Consider the following 17,612-nt stretch of genomic DNA (forward strand, 5'->3'; position numbering starts at 1 on the left):
ACACCATTTTTAAAATGCACTTGAACTTGCTGTGAATGTCTAATAATGAATGATGTTATTTTATTATTTTAATATCTTATTGTATACTTTATTTTATTTAATACTCACGTTTATGTTGGTCTTTGTATCTATTTATTTTTATAATGCTATTATTTGTATTGTCATATTGGATTGTTTGTATTTTGCTGTTGTGAAGCACTTTGTGATTATGTCTTGAAAAGTGCCACACAAATAAGATTTCATTTTATATCATATTACATTTACTCTACTTCGAACCATTAATCTCTAATACGCAATTGATTTGTATAATAAATATCAGTGACAAGGGTTTTAATTAAGTAAAAGTAAAGAAGTATTAGCTATAACAGCAGTCCTTAAATGAATGTTTAGTAATTGCTCCACTGCACGATTCATATACAATTATTCAGTCCGTCCACTCTTGTTTTAACATACACTTTAACCTACGACATAAAACTATGTCAGAAATGCTTTGGCAGCGTCGTAAGTTCTGTTATATATGTCAATTATTATGACTTTGTAGATATAGACATAAACATATTGGTCAGTACTTATTTTTAAAAGCTCTTGCAGAGCCACAGAAGACATTTAACTGAGTCCCACTCCTCATGACCAGTAAACTGACATGGGCTTTGAAGATCCCTTTAACCTGAGCCACAAAAAAAAACAATTAGAAAAGGCTGGGTTGGTTCTTCTAACTTGTTTATTAAAAGATTATTTTTTTTATACATAGTGTTAAATACAATCTCTCAAGAGACCAGAGGTCTAAAAGCAGATGATGAGAAGAACAGATGTGAGACCGTGTTTGATTTAATGTCCTTTCAGCAAACCACCAATACACCCGACATAATATATCACTCTGGCATTAATTTAAAACTCGATGCAGCTGTCACATATCAATCTTTAGTTGTAAAAAATAAAGAAGAAATGTTTCTATAGCATTTCTGTGCAAAACAGGGAGAGTCAGGACCCAGAGCCCATATTCCAGCAGCTTTTACCATCCTCACATTGAAGGCTGTAGAACAAACATATTTTAAACACCCAACGCCAAAATTCGAGCCTTCTATCTTCCATCAGGATGAGCATGGTGCATTTCTGGTGTGTAAGTCAGGAGAACAACCATGACCCACAGGTGCAGTAGTGCCTGTAAAAAAAGAAGAAGTTGAAATTAACCCCAGTTCATCAAGATGAAAAATAACGGCACACCATTTTTCAAATACTCACTATGTACAGGATAACGAATACTCTGGCTATAGGGTAGCGCCTCAAGAAGATACCCAGTCTGATGCTGAAATCCAAACATATTCCATATCTATTACTGGGGATCATATCTTACACAGGAAACAGTGGACTTACAATGGGGTAATGGTGAGAAAAATAAAAAAACACTACCGTGAAATGTTACCTGAAACGGTCAATGGTGCTCGCTGCCTTGCGTACTTGGCCATACACACCTGGACTGTCCTGATCACTGAACAGGACGGGTGTGTTTCTTTGTCGTGCGACTGAAAACACACACACACACACACACACACACAAAGATGAAAAATAGCCTAAAGATTAGCCTAAAGAAAATAAATAATGAAAATAAATAAAGATTGCAGAAATAAAAGACAGAAACAAGAAAAGTGGCATAATTGTACTAACATAGTAAACCAGCTGATGTTGCTGTGGTAAACAAAGTATCTGCAAAAGACCAACCAACCATCTTGCTTGATGTTTTTTCTTGTTTGCTGTCATGTTTCATACAGGTATTGAACCTTTTAATATCAAGTTAGAATTGAAAATAAAAATCCATATCGCTGCCCCTTAAAGGGATAGTTCAGGTGTTTTGAAGTGGGGCGATGTAGAGTGCAACACCTACAGTAGACAGCAGGGGCTTAGATATGTTTTTCTGCTGCACCGGCCACAGCAGGACATTACAGTACTGGAGGCCCAGTAGGAGTCTGAGCTGAGAATTAAGAATAACTATACAGAACTGGCTAATCCTCTCACTGATGGTCTTGTTTACTTACTTAGTCCATATAGAGGCCTTTTCATAACTAGTTAAAAGTCTCTCACAGTAACTTTAAACATTTGACCATCATCTAAACCTCATACCTGCTCCCTCCAGACCGCTCATGTTGATGGACGGCCCTCCACTTTGTCCTCCCTGAGTGTTCTTCAGCTGCTGTTCCAGACGTTCCAGCTGAAAGACCAGGGCACTTTTCTCAGTGCCTAGAGCCTCTAGCATCGTCTGCTTCTGTATCAGCGTCTCCGTCAGCTGGTGGAGACGATTCTCCAGCTCTGTCTGGCTGCTGCTGCTGAGAGTCTTGTTGGTCAACTGGAAGGACATCATCAATACTGTTTACCCACGTCATGAAGCAGATGTCGGCCCATCCCTGACCCCGGAAGAGGGCTCTGCATTTACATGCGTTGTATAATTATAAAGTGACTGACCTGGTTCCTGAGTTTTTGGATTTCATCTTCCCTATCCTTGATTCTGCTCTGCAGAGTGGTTTTAGCTTGATGGTTCTCTTCCTCTAGGTACTGTAGCTCCTGTGATTAAACAAAAAATATGAATGAGGTTTCAGGACAAATATGTGTGATAGTTTTTTAGCTGCTATTTTAAGAAATCATCCCCCTCCCAAATGTACCTGTTTGTAGCGCTCAACCTCAGCCTCCACCTCCTGCTTAGCCCTGTTCTGAAAGGCCTGTTGCTCCTCTAACTGCATCTGCTGCTCCCGCCATGTCTCTGCCTCTGCCAAGGCCTGGTTCTCCAAATCCTACCAGACAAAAACATGTCTGACTTGTACAGCTGCAACCACAACATCTCATCTGAAGATGTTCAATGTTGCAATCATAGCCAGACAATAACCTCAAACAAAAGTTAGACAGAAATCATAAACACTCCTCACATCATACAGACAAAAACATTTACAAACCTCCCAGTGTAGCCATCAACCACACAGTATCACATTAATCTGAGTTAACACTTCTTCTGCCCATAGTTTCTGCCATTTAAAGCATCTCACCTGTATTTCTATCCGAAGTGTGTGCACTTGCCCCTGTAGTTTTTGGATGTCCTCCCTCTGCAGCTCCTTCTCGTGACGCAGGTCCTCCAGCTCCACAGCTATGGCCCCGCTGCCGTCCAGGGTGTCCAGACCAGATCCCTCCTTCAGACTGCTGATCAGTTTCTCTTTGGACTAGAGGACCATTTAAAACGTTATCAACAACCTTAAAGCTGAGCAAAAAAAGCCTAATAACACAAAAAAAAATAAACAAAAAATGGTTGAAATAAATGTTAACACTGAAAAAAGATGAAGAGTCTTACTTGTAGGATGCGTGAAGCTTTGTGCTTGTAGTCTTGTAACTCCTGTTTGGCATTCTCAGCTGCGGCTTTGGCACTTTTCAATTGCAGCTGGATGTCGTCGACCCTGAGCTTCTCCTCTGCAGCTCGCCGCTCTGCTGCAGTCACCGTCTCTGCGAGGATCTGCCTCTCAGCCTCCACTTTGGACAGGCGGCCGGCAAACTCACTCTGCACAAGAACACAGAATTAAGAAGTCTAATCATTTCCACATGTTCAGTCCAGACCTAACAGTCATACATACATGAAGATGAAAAGCATCATGTGCACCTGCATCTGCCGGTAGCTGTCCTTCTCCCTCCTGAGGGCCAGTTCAGCCTCTCGCAGCCTCTCCTGTATTGTTTCAAGAGCTTGGGACTGCATGCTGCTCCCCTCTGTTTGGTCTTGCATTATTCTAAAAACCAGACAAAAATAATATCTTAATCAATTCATATTAAGCTGAATCTGATCTCTATTTTAATTAGATGGTTCTTAAAGTGCACCTTGACCGCTCCACCTGTGCCTCTTCTAACGCAGCACAGCGGGACTTCAGCATCTGATCGGCTTCATCAAGCCTGATTTTCAGGACCGCAAGTTGACCGTCTTTAGCAGAAAGCGCTTCTGTTAAGTCGTCAACCTTTGACCGAAGTTCCCGTCCCATCCGGTCAGTCTGAGACTGCTCCGAGTTCCATCTGTCTGCACGCAGACGAGCCTGGTTCAATTCTAAAAGAGTAGAAAACCACATAATCATTCAGAGGGACAGGTGCAGACATGTAGGCCACCTTTGTTCCTGTTTGGTCTCCTCTTTTACCATCTTGTAAGTCTTTTGCCCTCTGGATGACCGAAGCCATCTCCTGGTTGAGGGAGGCCACCTCACTGCGCAGCAGCTGGTTCTCCAGACGCAAACTGGACAGGATGTGGCTCTGTGGCTCCTCCATGGGAGGAGGAGGTGGTAGAGGATCCTGCCTGCTGGACTCTAGCAGGACAGCCATGCCTGAGTCTGAACTCTCAGGTGTGTCTGTGGTGGCCAGATGGGGTTGAAGGGAAAACACACACAAAAACATCATTAAAATATTAACGCCTGAATTTATATAAATCGTTTTGTGTACGGCTGTCCATCTACAGGTGGACAATGAAACAATTGTACTAATGACGCAACATCATAATATCTAGATGTCTTCAATGGTATTATGAATAAGGAAACCTCACATGTAATCCAACACTGACTGAAAAGTGTAATATGTAAGCTATTAATCATACCGTGGCTTTGTTCTTTAGCAGAGCTCTCCTCTGATGTTTTAAAGCTGTGAGCAGATAGTGAGCTCATGCTGGAAGCCCTGGATACACCCCGGGTTGAGGGGGGCGTCGATGGGGCCGAGGGGATGGTATGAGGAGTGGTGGAAGGAGGAGGTGTTGGGTTTTGGGTCTCAGTAACCGGAACCGCCATTTTCACAAGTTCCCTTCTTGAATCCCTCCTGTTGCTGTCAGGAGGGTCTGCACTGTTCAGAAAGTCAAAGAGCATGTCGTCGTCCACGTCCTGCTCGGTAGTTTTTATAGGCCTCACAAAGCCAGACGAGGTCTTGGCAGAGTTGGGGGCATTGCTGCGAGAACCATCGGGAATACTAGTCGTGTTGGCAGTACCAGCCAGCAGGGGAGCACTGGATCTCTTGATGTTGGCAGCTGCTGCAGCGACAAAGCCGGGTGCATCATCAGAGGATGCGTAGGCATGATGCGACACAGCTGCATGGGTCTTGTACTCTGCAGTGTTGTATTCAGGTTTGACAATTGATTCCTCTCCATAGGACGACGAAAAGGAAGATGATCTCTCCTGGTTAATGGTCAGGGCGGTGGCGGCTCCCTGGTCCACTTTATTCAGGAAGTCTTCAGCTTTCCCAGCCAAGTCAGTAAACCAGGACATTTTGTATCTTAATGGATAACAAAAAAAACAACCTTGAGTGTAATTTCAAGTGTGATATAAGGACGGCACAAATAAGTGTATTTTAACAGTATAACTAAGGGTAGTGGTGGCCTACAGGTTAGAGGGTTACCAATTCAACCCCAGGACTAGCAGGATAAATCTGGACAAGGAAACTGAAAGAGTATCCCTCCCTCATTACCACCACTGTGGTGCCCTTGAGCAAGACCCTGAACCACAAGGCCCTGCTCAGATTGTGGTTCAGCGACACTACACTGACTAAATAAATTAAATAATCAATATATATTATTATTATTATTATTAGTATTAACCTCCAGGGCTACATCTACAAAACAAGATGTAGCTCTTGGGGTTTGGTTTTTGACCTTTTGTCTTTGTCAATTACATGGGTTCAAAATGTAATGATTTTTCATGTTAGCTTTGGCTTTGGACATTCCCATCACAACAAAATGAAGGTATCAAAATTCCTTTTTTTTGTCTTTAAACACAAGTAAGTTACATGGGAAATCAGGAAACATGTACATGACTGGTGTGAAATAACCACATTTGTATTTTTTGATGTTTCTTGATTATGTCTGAGTCTTTCTAAATGACATTTCCAAATCAGCGTCATTTATATGCTCCATCATATATATTCTCCCTGCATCTAACATACCATTACATTCATTTAGTCGACGGTGTCCAATGAGACTTTTATAACAAGTGCTGTAGGAGCAAGAGCTAAATAATCAGAAACTGGGAGTGCAACGTTATCTCTTCTGAACAAACAGGATGACAACGACTGATAGTAAGTTATTGTTAAGATTATGTTGTGTCCATAATCATAAGGAAACATATTTGAGTCCCTGAGTGTTAGCTGCCAGAGAGACTCAATCTCCCAAGTGAATGAACAATTTCTGCACAGCTAGCATGCCAGGTAAACAACCCAACAGACTCAAATCTGGCTAGTTAGTTATCATGACAACACAGCATTGTTTCTGGTACAAGTACATGGCTATAACGGATCTATTACAGGAGTCGTCAGCAGCTGGGATTACGTTATCATAAAGTAAACACAGTCCATCACAGCTGAAGCTAACGGGTTAGCTACTGAAGAGGAAAACCTTTCACGTACCGTTAGAAACGACGTCCTAAATGTCCAAATGCCTCCGGTCAGCTGGCTTTACCGCCAGGGTTTAACTAGTGAACATGGAGGAGAAATGCCGCTTGGATAAACACGATAAAATGTCATTCTCTGTCAAAGAGGATATTGGTGATCTTCTCAATACGTGGAGCAGGAAGCGCTACACGGAAGGACCCCACAACAGAGCGTCTTCAGAGGCGCCTGATCAGAAATTAACCAATGAGTTTTACAAAAACACTTCGCCCACCTCCTGCTCGTTTTGATTACCGGTACTCATTGTGGATATACATATATTATTAGTATTCAGATTTTTCTTGTCTCATAACAGGCAGATACTTTTATTCACCAACGTTTTACCTGAATAAAGACTTTGTGTAATGATATAGTTTACCTCCTGTTTTAGAAGTCAAAAAGACTTACTTTAAAATGAAAAGGAATAAAGTAGCCCCTTTAAATAGCTCAAGCTAGTTTCCAGCTGATATTTCAAAATTAAGCACACCAAGGACAGAGTGCTTTCTTTTAATCCCTAGTGATTTAAACTTCTCCACACACTGATATCTGATGCTTGTGAGAACCAACAGTTGTAGAGTAATAATGGATATGTTAACTGTAGGTACAGTTCAATTTAACTCAAATTCAACAAATCCATATTACACTAACAATAGGGGACATTTTTTTATATCATCTCAGTCTGGTTAATTGAATTCCATGCTTTGATCTTAAAGAGATAAAACAACCTCAGCTGACGACTCCTGTTGTCGTGTCACCGTTAGATTGGAAAATAGACAAACTGACACAGAAGTTATGAAACATTGCCTCTTTATTGTTTTTTTCGCACTCACTCCAAAATGCATATTTACATGGCATGCCACATCAATACAGGAACTGACTATGGACACAATCGATAACACATAGAATCTGCTCTGGGAGTTATGGGCAGGGAGAGTTATCCCATGAACAACCAACAAAGAGAAAACAGAAATGAAGCAACACTTTTATAACCAGTCATAGAAAAAGGGTTCCTCTGAAATTGAGTAGATTCAAAGACTTAAAAAGCGACAAATGTCCAGAACTTTTCACATTTGTCTTGGCGGGCCAGAGACACAGTCAAGTCAGAGAAGGTGATCATCTACACTCCGCAAAAAAACAACAACCACAAGGCTGTTAAAAATCAGGATGGAAGGGCAGAGCAGATGACCACACATAGTGGGGAAAATATTTTTGGACAGTAATTTATTGTTGAGGACCATTAGATATCCAGTCCAGTAATTTCAAAATATCTAAAAAATCTAAGTCTCTAACATAGTGTCCTTGTTCAAGGTAATAATCCACAAGCGCAGTGTCCTTTCAGGAAAAAAGTCCCCCCCAAAAAATGAAAAAGAAAATGAAGAAAAATGGGGTCGGCGCCAGAAGATCCAAAAGAAGTTAAATACATAAAAAATACACCCACACACAACTCAATATACAAGTTTGTGTGTGTGATAATGCAAAAATAACAAAACAACAAATATCTGGACAAGTTTCCTCCGAGAGAGATCCTTTGAGAAAAATGTTATCTTTGCTCAATTAGTATTTCCTCTGTGTTCAGATAAACAGTCTGTATCAACACTCAAACATATGCCTCTGGGAGTCACTCACACACTCACACACCCACTCACCCGCTCAGCCACACACATATACACAAACACACACACACAGAAACACACACATACACTCTCTTGCTCGTTCTCCCTCTTTCGCAGTCAATTACACATGCAATGTGGTTACTGAACAATGTACTACCACATCAGATCAGTCCCCTCCTCTTCTTGTAGGCTTCCAAGTTGAGGGACCTGCGGGGAGCTCCGTCCTTCACCGGCAGCGCGTTGGAGCTCACGGACAAAGACTTTGCCTCTGCGGAACACAAGAGCGATATTGATGCGTCTGGTTTCTAAAGTGCTGCGGTTAACGTACCACAACCAACTTTGTGCTGCGGCCAAGTAAAGTATAGATCTGGGTAATGTATCGATATCATGAGACTAGATATCGTCTTGGATGTAGAATATTGTGATATTGTAGAAGTTCTTTTCCTGATTTTAAAAGGCGTAGTACAGTAAAACTTACTGACGATTATTTAATAGTCAACATTTACAGTATTGTCACTAAATCAAGGTATATGGTCAAAAATATTGTGATAATCTCCATATTGACCAGCCCTGGTAAAACATACACCCAAGCTGAGCATGTCAAAAAATTAAAACATCTGTAAAAGATAATCTCACCTGCATTGGGAACCTGGAGGTCAATTTTAACGTCGAAATCATGAACTTTAAACAAGTCCTCTGAGAGGTCAGTGTCCGGCTTGGGGCCGTCCTTATCTTTTGTGTTTAGTTGACTCTGTAATATAACAAACAGAGGAAGGATTAGACATTTTGATACTTTAAATAAAAGATTATTATCTTCCTGCAAAAGTAGCGCTATTTTTTCACTTGGCATCCCCTATACTTCTTATCAAAATAGAAGTATTTGTTAAAAATGCATAATATGCAAATAAACATTGTGTTTCATAATATCAGACTTGGTCTTAAAATGTCTTGTTGTTTATCGGGTCATTAAAAAAAAAAAGTCTGCATATATTTCTGATAAGCTCTAAAGCGGAGACTTGTGTTTACTCTTTAAAAAAAACATTCCTGATAACATTTAGCCGACAAAACTGTAACAGAGTCCATCAACAAAAAGCACAAAACGTGCCACAGACGGAGCATCAGCACAGAAATGGTACAACAAGCATGCAGCTTCCCGTTTGCATAGGAACCGAACAACAAGCATTTGTCATGTGAAAGCTCTGGGACTCTTTCTTCTGGTCCTGTTTACCAGATTGTTTATGTCAGCAACATCCGATGCTGACCCGGAGCCGTACTTCTGGTTCAGGTGAGCAAGAATAGCTGCGTGGACTGAAGGGTCTCTGGCCTGCAGAACCAAAACAAGCAGGTTGAGAGATTAACAAAATTAGATTCAGCAGTGTTTATTAATTGAAAGTAGCGGAAATGTGACATGTAATAATCATAGGCTTCTTACATTAGACACCATGGTCGGTTTGCACTGTCTTCGTGTGAAAGGATCCATTTGTTGGTTTTTGGCAGCTTGTCCTTCAGCCTGTGAGAAGTAAATAAAAATTACGTTATTTTAACGGGAGTATAGCTTAGACCACTGACTCATCTGTAACAATAAGACCTGCAGTGAAATCGACACAATGTTATTGGGACATTTGGGGGCTTCATGTTACAACAGTGTGGGACACATTTAATCCAGGCAGTAAATATCGCAAAATCACAATCTTCCCTTCCAATCCTTCAGTGACATCGTTGCTGTGCTTGTGTGCCACTCCTTCAGTGCAAAAAGAAAACTACGGGATGCCAAGCACTTCCACGTCTTATGTTTTAAAGTAGTGGTTCTCAACTGGTCTGGCTCCGGGACCCACCATCCCCCCTTAATGACAAGCTGCGACCCAAATCAAGGAACATTCTCAACTTCTCAAATGTATTTAATGAAAAGCTGGTGCAGTTTGAACCTGAGATAGTACAGGGTATGTATGCTAACACAAAAACAAGTTTAATGATAAACCAAAACGACCAGCTGGTGGCGATGCTAGAGGGAACTATTCCCTTTTACACTCAACTAGCTGCATTTGGATTAAAAACAAAAAGTTCACCGTCAGGACACGAGGTATTACAACATACATAACCATTCTGAATCTTCAGCCATTTTTAAACAGACTCAACAGCTTTCATGCACAAACAAAAAAGTTCAGTAGGCTGTTTAATTTAATTATCCTAAAAACCCAGAGTCTCCCCCATATCAGGATGGTTTGACCCAACCTGGCACACGCTGCTGAAAACATGGAGGGACAAGTGCAAAACAAGTTGAAACCTGAGCCGGCAAAAAAACGACACTCCGCTGCATAAAAAGTCCCTTCGAAATAAAACCACAGGATGAAAAAAAAGAAAAAGAAAAATAGGAATTATTTTTTTTGCCCAGGCAAAACCCACTGAAAACGGGTACCCACCAGTTGAGAATCACTGTTTTAAAGCACTCTTCCATTATGAAAGCAACAATATGTGCGATAATTAATAATTTTGTTGCAATTCATCAATTCCGACCCATCTTTCACCATCCTAGCATTTATATAAAAAAAAATCATTGCAGTCAAAGACGCATATTGATGAAGGTGGTGCTTCAGGAAGAAGGATACTCACCACAAGAGCTTTCTCAGATTCAACGATGTTCCAGCTTCTGTTCCTCTGATTGATGTAGCTGGACGAGAAATTTCGAGAATCAAAAACAATTGTGTTTTAAAACAAAATCAGGAGTTTAAACCCATATATCTAAAGCCAGAAACTCAAACATGTATTTTATTTTAAAAGAGTTCCCGCAGAGAGATTCAAAGACACTGATAACTGTCGCTTGTGTACCTGATGGCAGAGATGCTCTTGGTCCTTTGTCTGTCCAGGGCCTCCGCTCTTTCCTCGAGCTCGTTCAGCTCATCCTGGACCGCCTTCACCCTGTCATTATCTCCAATCTCTTCTGCCATGGCCTTCAATCAAAATGAGCGCAAAAATGAGTTTGAAAGAGTCCGATAGCCACACCATGATGATCGAGGTAGGGTCCCGACAGATTTCCTTTACCTTATCTTTGAGTAACTGCGTTTTCTTCATGGCATAATTCGGTGGCGCTTTTCGGAATCGGTCCTTCTCTTTTACAATCTGCAGCGAGTGAAGACAAAACACACATTTTTGTTCCACTGCATAATGCACAAGGCGACAAAAAAAATCAACTAACATCTAGAGAAAAAGACTTACATCCTCTATGTCTTTATCATTGAACTTATGGTTCAGAGCTTCTTTGATGGACTGCTCCTTTTTGGTGATCTCGTCGAGAGTCGGTACTTGCATTGCAGCAGCAATCATCTGGAAAATAAATCAATCCATCAATCAAAACCCCCTCCCAAACGCAAAATCTTTCTCCACAGGCTGAACAGACGGCTCATTGTGTGGCTCTTGAAGAAATTCAAGATGCTACTTAAACTGGTGCAACATCTCGTATTTTTGCTTTTTCAAAAGCACACTTACCGCCTCTTTCCACTTCATGAACTCGCTTTCCATAAACTCCTGATTTGATACAAACTCAAGCCTGAAGACCCGCGTGTCACCGCCATGCCTGAGGAAGACAGACAACAAAAAGTCTTATTTTGGTCAGCAGGGACAATGGAAAAGATTGATTACCTACTTTAATATGTATAAAATGTGCCCACCTTAATTGTAATCCCTTATTTGTTCGCGTTGTTCCAAGTTGGTAAACCTTCGCCGTCTCTACCACGTCCACAATTTCAGCAACCTTTTTGACAACAAGGGAGGACTAAAATGAACTCAAACTTCACTAATCAGACTTTATTTAATTAAATCCATTGGTGAAGACTCACGGATCTTCACTATCACCATTATAAAAGGAGCACAAGAAACGCCCCCTGGAGCTCAAACTTACCCTGTAAACTGGTTTGCTGCTGCTGTTCCCAATCCCTATCCTCACAAAACAGCCAGTCACAGTCTTAGCAAAGAAGGGCATGTGGCACCAGCGCTCCAGCTTGTGTCTGGACAGTCGGACCCTGTTGAGCTCATCCGGTAGTGAAACAGGCTGCGACTTTGGTGGAGTTTCTTCTTTACTGTGAGCGGAACACAGTCAAAACGTTACTTGAAAATCAAGAGAAAAGTGCAGTCTTGCATTGCTTGAATCAATAGGAGCAGAGGAGAACGTACTCGTCGTCATCGTAAGATGATGAACGGGAACTCCGATCGCTTTTGACCGACGATTTGTCGTCGTCTTCCTCCTCTTCCTCCTCATCGTCGGAGTAAACCTCACTGGTCTTCAGAGGCTGGCGCTTGGCCAACAGTTCGGCTGCTCACCAAAGAAATGGATTGTCATCTTTTGGAACTGACTGAATTGTCACAAAAATCTCAAAGAAGAAAAAAATAAACAACATCACACCAACCTGTTCTGTTCTTCTTCTTCTCGCGCTCAGCTTTGAGCTCTTCCATGGCCTGAGACTTTTTGTCAAGTTTTTCGTCGCGTTTGGACCGTCTCTCCTTGTTGTGTGACATCACCTGGAGACGGGTGGATGATATGATCAGACACACTCAGGAAAAAGAAAAGGTGTAACGATACTAAAATAAACAACAACAGAAACGGAGAAAATAGTTTTGTGCACTTCTATTTTTAAACAACTTTACTGTCTCCCGCATGATTATTAGAAGTAGAGCACAATAAAACAATAATTTTTTTTGTCATACAATGTCTAATATTATAAAAAATGGACTCACCACTTGTGTGTCTTGAACCTGAGATAGTTTCCTCTTTTCTTGCTCTTCCTCCTGTTTCTTTTTCTTCTCCTCTTTCTCCTTCTTCTTTGCCGTCTTCAGCTTTTTCTTGATTTCAAAACTGTCAAAACAAACTTCGTCTTGAATAATGCAGGCAATGCTAAAGTGCCAGATGTATGCATGATTGTTTCCTTAATCGTATTGCAAGTAAGTTGTTGAGAATTTAGGAACGTAAGAGTAAAAGCAGAACCGTTATTGTTTTCAATTAAATGTAATATTATTTCCCAACTCACCGTCTCTTCAGCACCTCCCTCTTCTCAATTCTGTTGAACAGCTCTTGCTCCCTCTCCTTCTCGGTCATCTGCTCCAGGCGAGCTCTGTCCTCCGCGTCTCCCATCAAGTCGTCGTCGTAACCGTCCCTAAACACCTCGTCCTCAGAGGAGTCCGAGTCGGAGCTGGAGGACGAGCTGTTGCTCTCGGAATCAGACACCTCACCTGATAGAGAGCGATTCGTTAGCAAAAATACAAATTACTCAGCCGAGTTCAGTTCTCATCCAGAGTGCAGACCAAATTCTACTGATGGATTTTAACCCCGAAAAGATTTTGTGGACAACTCTTAGCCGTGAGACACGCTTTTTTTAAAAAGTGGCTGAAATTAAACTGCTTTTGCACGGAAAAATTAAGGCAGTCGAACCGCTGCTTGGGATGGTTACGATGCCGAAATTCTAAATTCAAAATGACATATATGACATATACATATATATATATATATATATATATATATATATATATATATATATATATATATATATATATATATATATACCAATATAAAGGACACATTGATTATTGATTTCAAAGTTAATCAGAGCTATATATGTTTAATTTGTTGTCTTATTAAATTGAATGGAAGCCATTAGAGAGGCTTTGATTCAGGAATCTTTTTCTTGTCACTCATATCATCTTAGATATTTGCTCTGGATATTGACCAGTTTTCCAGAACTATCTCTCAAAGACGTTTCCAGGTTTTCCATAACATGTGGATCCAGCATATAGCTTGACAACATAAAACAAATAACCAAGTAGCAGCTTAGATGTTACATGGTGTGCCAGCTCAGATAAAAGGGATGATTGAGTGAGTCACCTAATCCAGGCCACCTGATACCCGTGGACATGGCACCCCGGTGATGTGCGTAATCTAAAGTTCAGAATGTGTCCCGCCACTCTGCTTTGCACTTCATGTAAAATGCCATTAACCTGAGGGTGTGCGTGTCAATTTGCTGAGCTGTTGCTTCACATCTGTACAACTGCCACCACAGCGAGTTCCTTATCATAGATGGTGACAAATGTTTGTGGTTTTGCACACATAAAATAAAGCAGAGAGCATACTCCCCGCATTAAAGCTGAAGACGTACCCTCCTCTGGCGCAGAGCTCTCAGCTGAGCTGTTTCCATCTGAGCTGCCAGACGCCGTTGCTTTATTAACCTTCTTTTTTGTTGCATTCTTCTTCTCAGACCCTTTCCCTGGCTTAACCTTCTTTTTGCCTTTGGTGCCACCCACAGTCCACTAGACAAAGGGGTGAAAAATGCAGTTTGATTTATCAAATAGCTGGAACTGTCCAACAATTTGTTGTGTCCCAGACAGAAAAGTGACTACAACGACAAGTGCCATACCTCATCGTCACTATCGGATGTCTCGGAGTCTGTAGAAGCTGCAGGTTTGCTGACCGGCTCTTCCTGATCACCAGAATCAACCCTTTTCCTCTTTGCCAAAGACAAGAGCTCCTGAAAATGAGAATGCAGTGATGTGGTTCAGAAAACTTGCTTCCTGCAAGTAGAACCCTGCTCATACTGGGCAATAAAATGTGTCTTGGATCCAATCCTGAGTGAACATCTTAAATTCAGGTGTAAATAAACCAGAGGATTCACGAAAGATGCATTGGGATCCAATTTTTCAAGCCCCGTGCAGAGGTTAGATGCACATGCCCCTCGGTTATATTTAAGGATTGACTACTTTGTAATATGCACATTGAAGGACAAACCTCCCAAATACAGTTGATTTGCCTATCCTTTATAGAATCGCTCAGTTTTTCCAAAAGTAAAAAAACAACAACATGGGAGCAAAGAAGCAAAATGAAATTCAAATATATTCAGATGGCAGAAGTGAGCAGCGATTTGTCTTAGCGAAAGTGGATTTCTCTAAAACAGGACCTGAATACATATCTGAGCAAGATTACATACTGAAGCAAGAAAAGGAAGCTAAATAACAAAACAAAAAAAATGAAAATCCATGTGCCAATAGCTGAAGTCCTTCTCTGCAACACGATTGTGGAAACGCTGCAGTCCATAGAAATGAACCTGAAGTAGGGATGCACCGATCCAATGGACTGCACCGGTGACTGAGTCACATTACCATGTCCGTGTCCTTATAGAAGACAGGAAGACAGCGTTTCTGCCATCAGTCACAGCGAGCTGATGGCAGAAAGACTCAAAGAAATCCCTGGCCCTCATGATACATTGCATACAAAATATTCAATTGACTTCCATGCATAGCGGTTTGCAGTATTTAAAAGCAACTTGTCTCGTATCGGATCCGTTCTTTGTATTGAAGTTGGAAGTATACATCAATGTAATCTCAAAACACAATTGTAGAACATTACCACACACACACACACACACACACACACACACACACACACACACACACACACACACACACACACACACACACACACACAGACACAGACAGAGAGAGCGATGTGGGCAACCAGGGAGAATGGCTTACTGAACTTCCCACTTGTGTTTTTCACCACCTGTGTCTGTAAGCTAAACTGCTTGGAACCGTCAGGTAACGTTCACAGGGGGTTTAAAGGTGATTACAGTCACTGCATTACAGCTCTAATCTGACTGACTCGCTAGACCATCAGCTTGCCAGAGCTGGTTTGACAACAACAACAAACAACCGAAATAGACCTACAGCTCTGCGCCCATGACGTCATTCGGCAAATAAGGTTCTTGGGTTCTTGGCTAATTCAAGTGTGACTCCTCTCCACTACGACTCCAGTGTGTACAAACGTCCCGCTCTCGTGCAATCTCCTCCCCCCCACAACCAACCCTAACAGTGCACGACCGTTGTCAAGCAGATTACGACTCGAAACCTGTAAAAGGCCCGTGGCGCGGCATTTTGGTGGCTGGTTATCGCTTGCTGTTGAGGAGAGTAACCTTAACGTGAGCATAACTCAGCTGATGCAAAGACACTGCTTTTATTTTAACAACCGCACACTTTCCTCCGTCCTGCATACACTAGAGAAACACTGGGAGGGGGGGAGAGACAACATTTATTGGTCATTGGGGACGGGGTGTTCACTGAGAAAGGAGGAGAGGAGAGGACTGTAAATAACACAGGCCGTTCACGCGAGGCAAACAGTCCGTTAGCGCACGTTAGCTTCGCCTCAAAGTGCTGACAACTTAACGAACATTTTGTAACAAAATCTGGAGAAAAGAAATGCGCACCTACCTGATCTAAATTATCGTCGCTAGCACTGTCCTCTGAGTCGGAGTCAATCACGACTCGACCTTTCCGCTTCTTTACATTCACCATGATTAGCTGTGCGGCTAACCTGCTAGCTACCTCTGTGTCGTCTAAATGTTTGAGGCTAGCCGCGGCTGCTAGTACCGAGCTAGTTGGCTCTGCAGTCAGCCACACAAAGGCAGTACTGAGCATGCGCGCTCGAACTTATACGGACAGTTACGGTTGGGGTTTTATGGCTCTGCAGGTGAAATACAAACATGTTTTACGCTTGTGTAAATCATATTATTTTATTGATAGAGTTTGTGTAAAGAAAAAAGTTGGGCAAGGATACGAGAACATTGACTTTTAGCTAAAACAAGAACTACATATTGACAGTGAGTGTGTCAGTCCGGACAGATATGTTGGGTGCACTCCTGCTACATTCAAGGTCTCTGATAAATCAACCGTTTACTGTTTGAAGCTAAATCTGTACATCCACGAGTTGAGTTGCATTTCTTCAATTTGTAAATGATACCAGTTTCTAAATGTTTTCAATCCACAGTGTTTTAAAGAGATAACTTGATGGTTTTTGTGAGACTAATCCAAGAAGTCGGTGAAATATCCATTCGTCACCTTTTTGGTACAACATGACCACAGTAAGTAGAAACTGATTATTCTCAACATTTATTCAATATCCCATATTTTATTCCTCAGAGGAACGTATATTTAGACTGCATAGTCATTCATTGCAACTTTAACTTTGTTTTAAATGCTCTTAAAATGTTAACCATCATATCACTCATTCATGTGCTAACATTATAATGATAATAATAATCATTATTAATGATATAATAATAATGATGTTCTTCTTAGTTACTATAAAGGGAAGACAAACACATCTCAACTCAAACTCTTTGCAATATGTGAAGCTCAGACCAGCACATGTATTTATTTATACTGTACGCTAATTTAACACTTGATTAAGTACAACTGCAAACGATTCAAAGTGTCATCCGTTTTTTCAGCAAATACAGAGATTTGTAATATTTATTACACAAATATTTGTAATAAAGTAATGTAAATATACTAACACATATGTCAGGAGGACATTAGTCTGTACTTGTGTAGACAGTAAAAAAAAGTGAAACAGCAAGTACAATGAGTTAGATCAGATTCAATTTTATTGTCATTGTACAAGTACTAAGACAACGAAATGCAGTTTAGACCAGAAGGGCAAAATAAACAGTATTGGTAAACAGTTATGTGATTCCCAAAACCAAATATAATGTAAAATAATATACATGTTGATTGCTATATATATATATATATATATATATATATATATATATA

General features: G+C 41.0%; 2 protein-coding genes across 2 annotated transcripts; both read right to left on the reverse strand.

Moving 5' to 3' along the window:
* Positions 1-711: 711 nt before the first annotated feature.
* On the reverse strand, positions 712-5,261 carry golga5 (golgin A5; the record flags this gene model as incomplete). The annotated part of the gene is made up of 12 exons (XM_079231202.1): positions 712-1,162; positions 1,243-1,306; positions 1,424-1,523; positions 2,119-2,341; positions 2,458-2,556; positions 2,655-2,783; positions 3,033-3,203; positions 3,332-3,535; positions 3,635-3,758; positions 3,847-4,066; positions 4,155-4,361; positions 4,604-5,261. 12 exons carry the CDS (start codon positions 5,259-5,261, stop codon positions 1,082-1,084), a joined length of 2,280 nt encoding a protein of 759 aa, XP_079087328.1. The 3' UTR covers positions 712-1,081.
* Positions 5,262-7,212: 1,951 nt separating this feature from the next.
* rtf1 (RTF1 homolog, Paf1/RNA polymerase II complex component) lies at positions 7,213-16,475 on the reverse strand (the record flags this gene model as incomplete). Its single annotated transcript, XM_079228462.1, has 18 exons — positions 7,213-8,295; positions 8,664-8,778; positions 9,256-9,351; positions 9,460-9,537; positions 10,638-10,695; positions 10,854-10,975; positions 11,067-11,144; positions 11,241-11,348; positions 11,511-11,598; positions 11,693-11,775; positions 11,923-12,100; positions 12,195-12,333; positions 12,428-12,539; positions 12,756-12,873; positions 13,046-13,247; positions 14,168-14,318; positions 14,426-14,536; positions 16,269-16,475. 18 exons carry the CDS (start codon positions 16,473-16,475, stop codon positions 8,189-8,191), a joined length of 2,151 nt encoding a protein of 716 aa, XP_079084588.1. The 3' UTR covers positions 7,213-8,188.
* Between the last annotated feature and the right edge of the window lie 1,137 nt (positions 16,476-17,612).

This window comes from Taurulus bubalis (genome assembly GCF_910589615.1).
Source record: "Taurulus bubalis genome assembly, chromosome: 1".
NCBI classification, from domain to species: Eukaryota; Metazoa; Chordata; class Actinopteri; order Perciformes; family Cottidae; genus Taurulus; species Taurulus bubalis.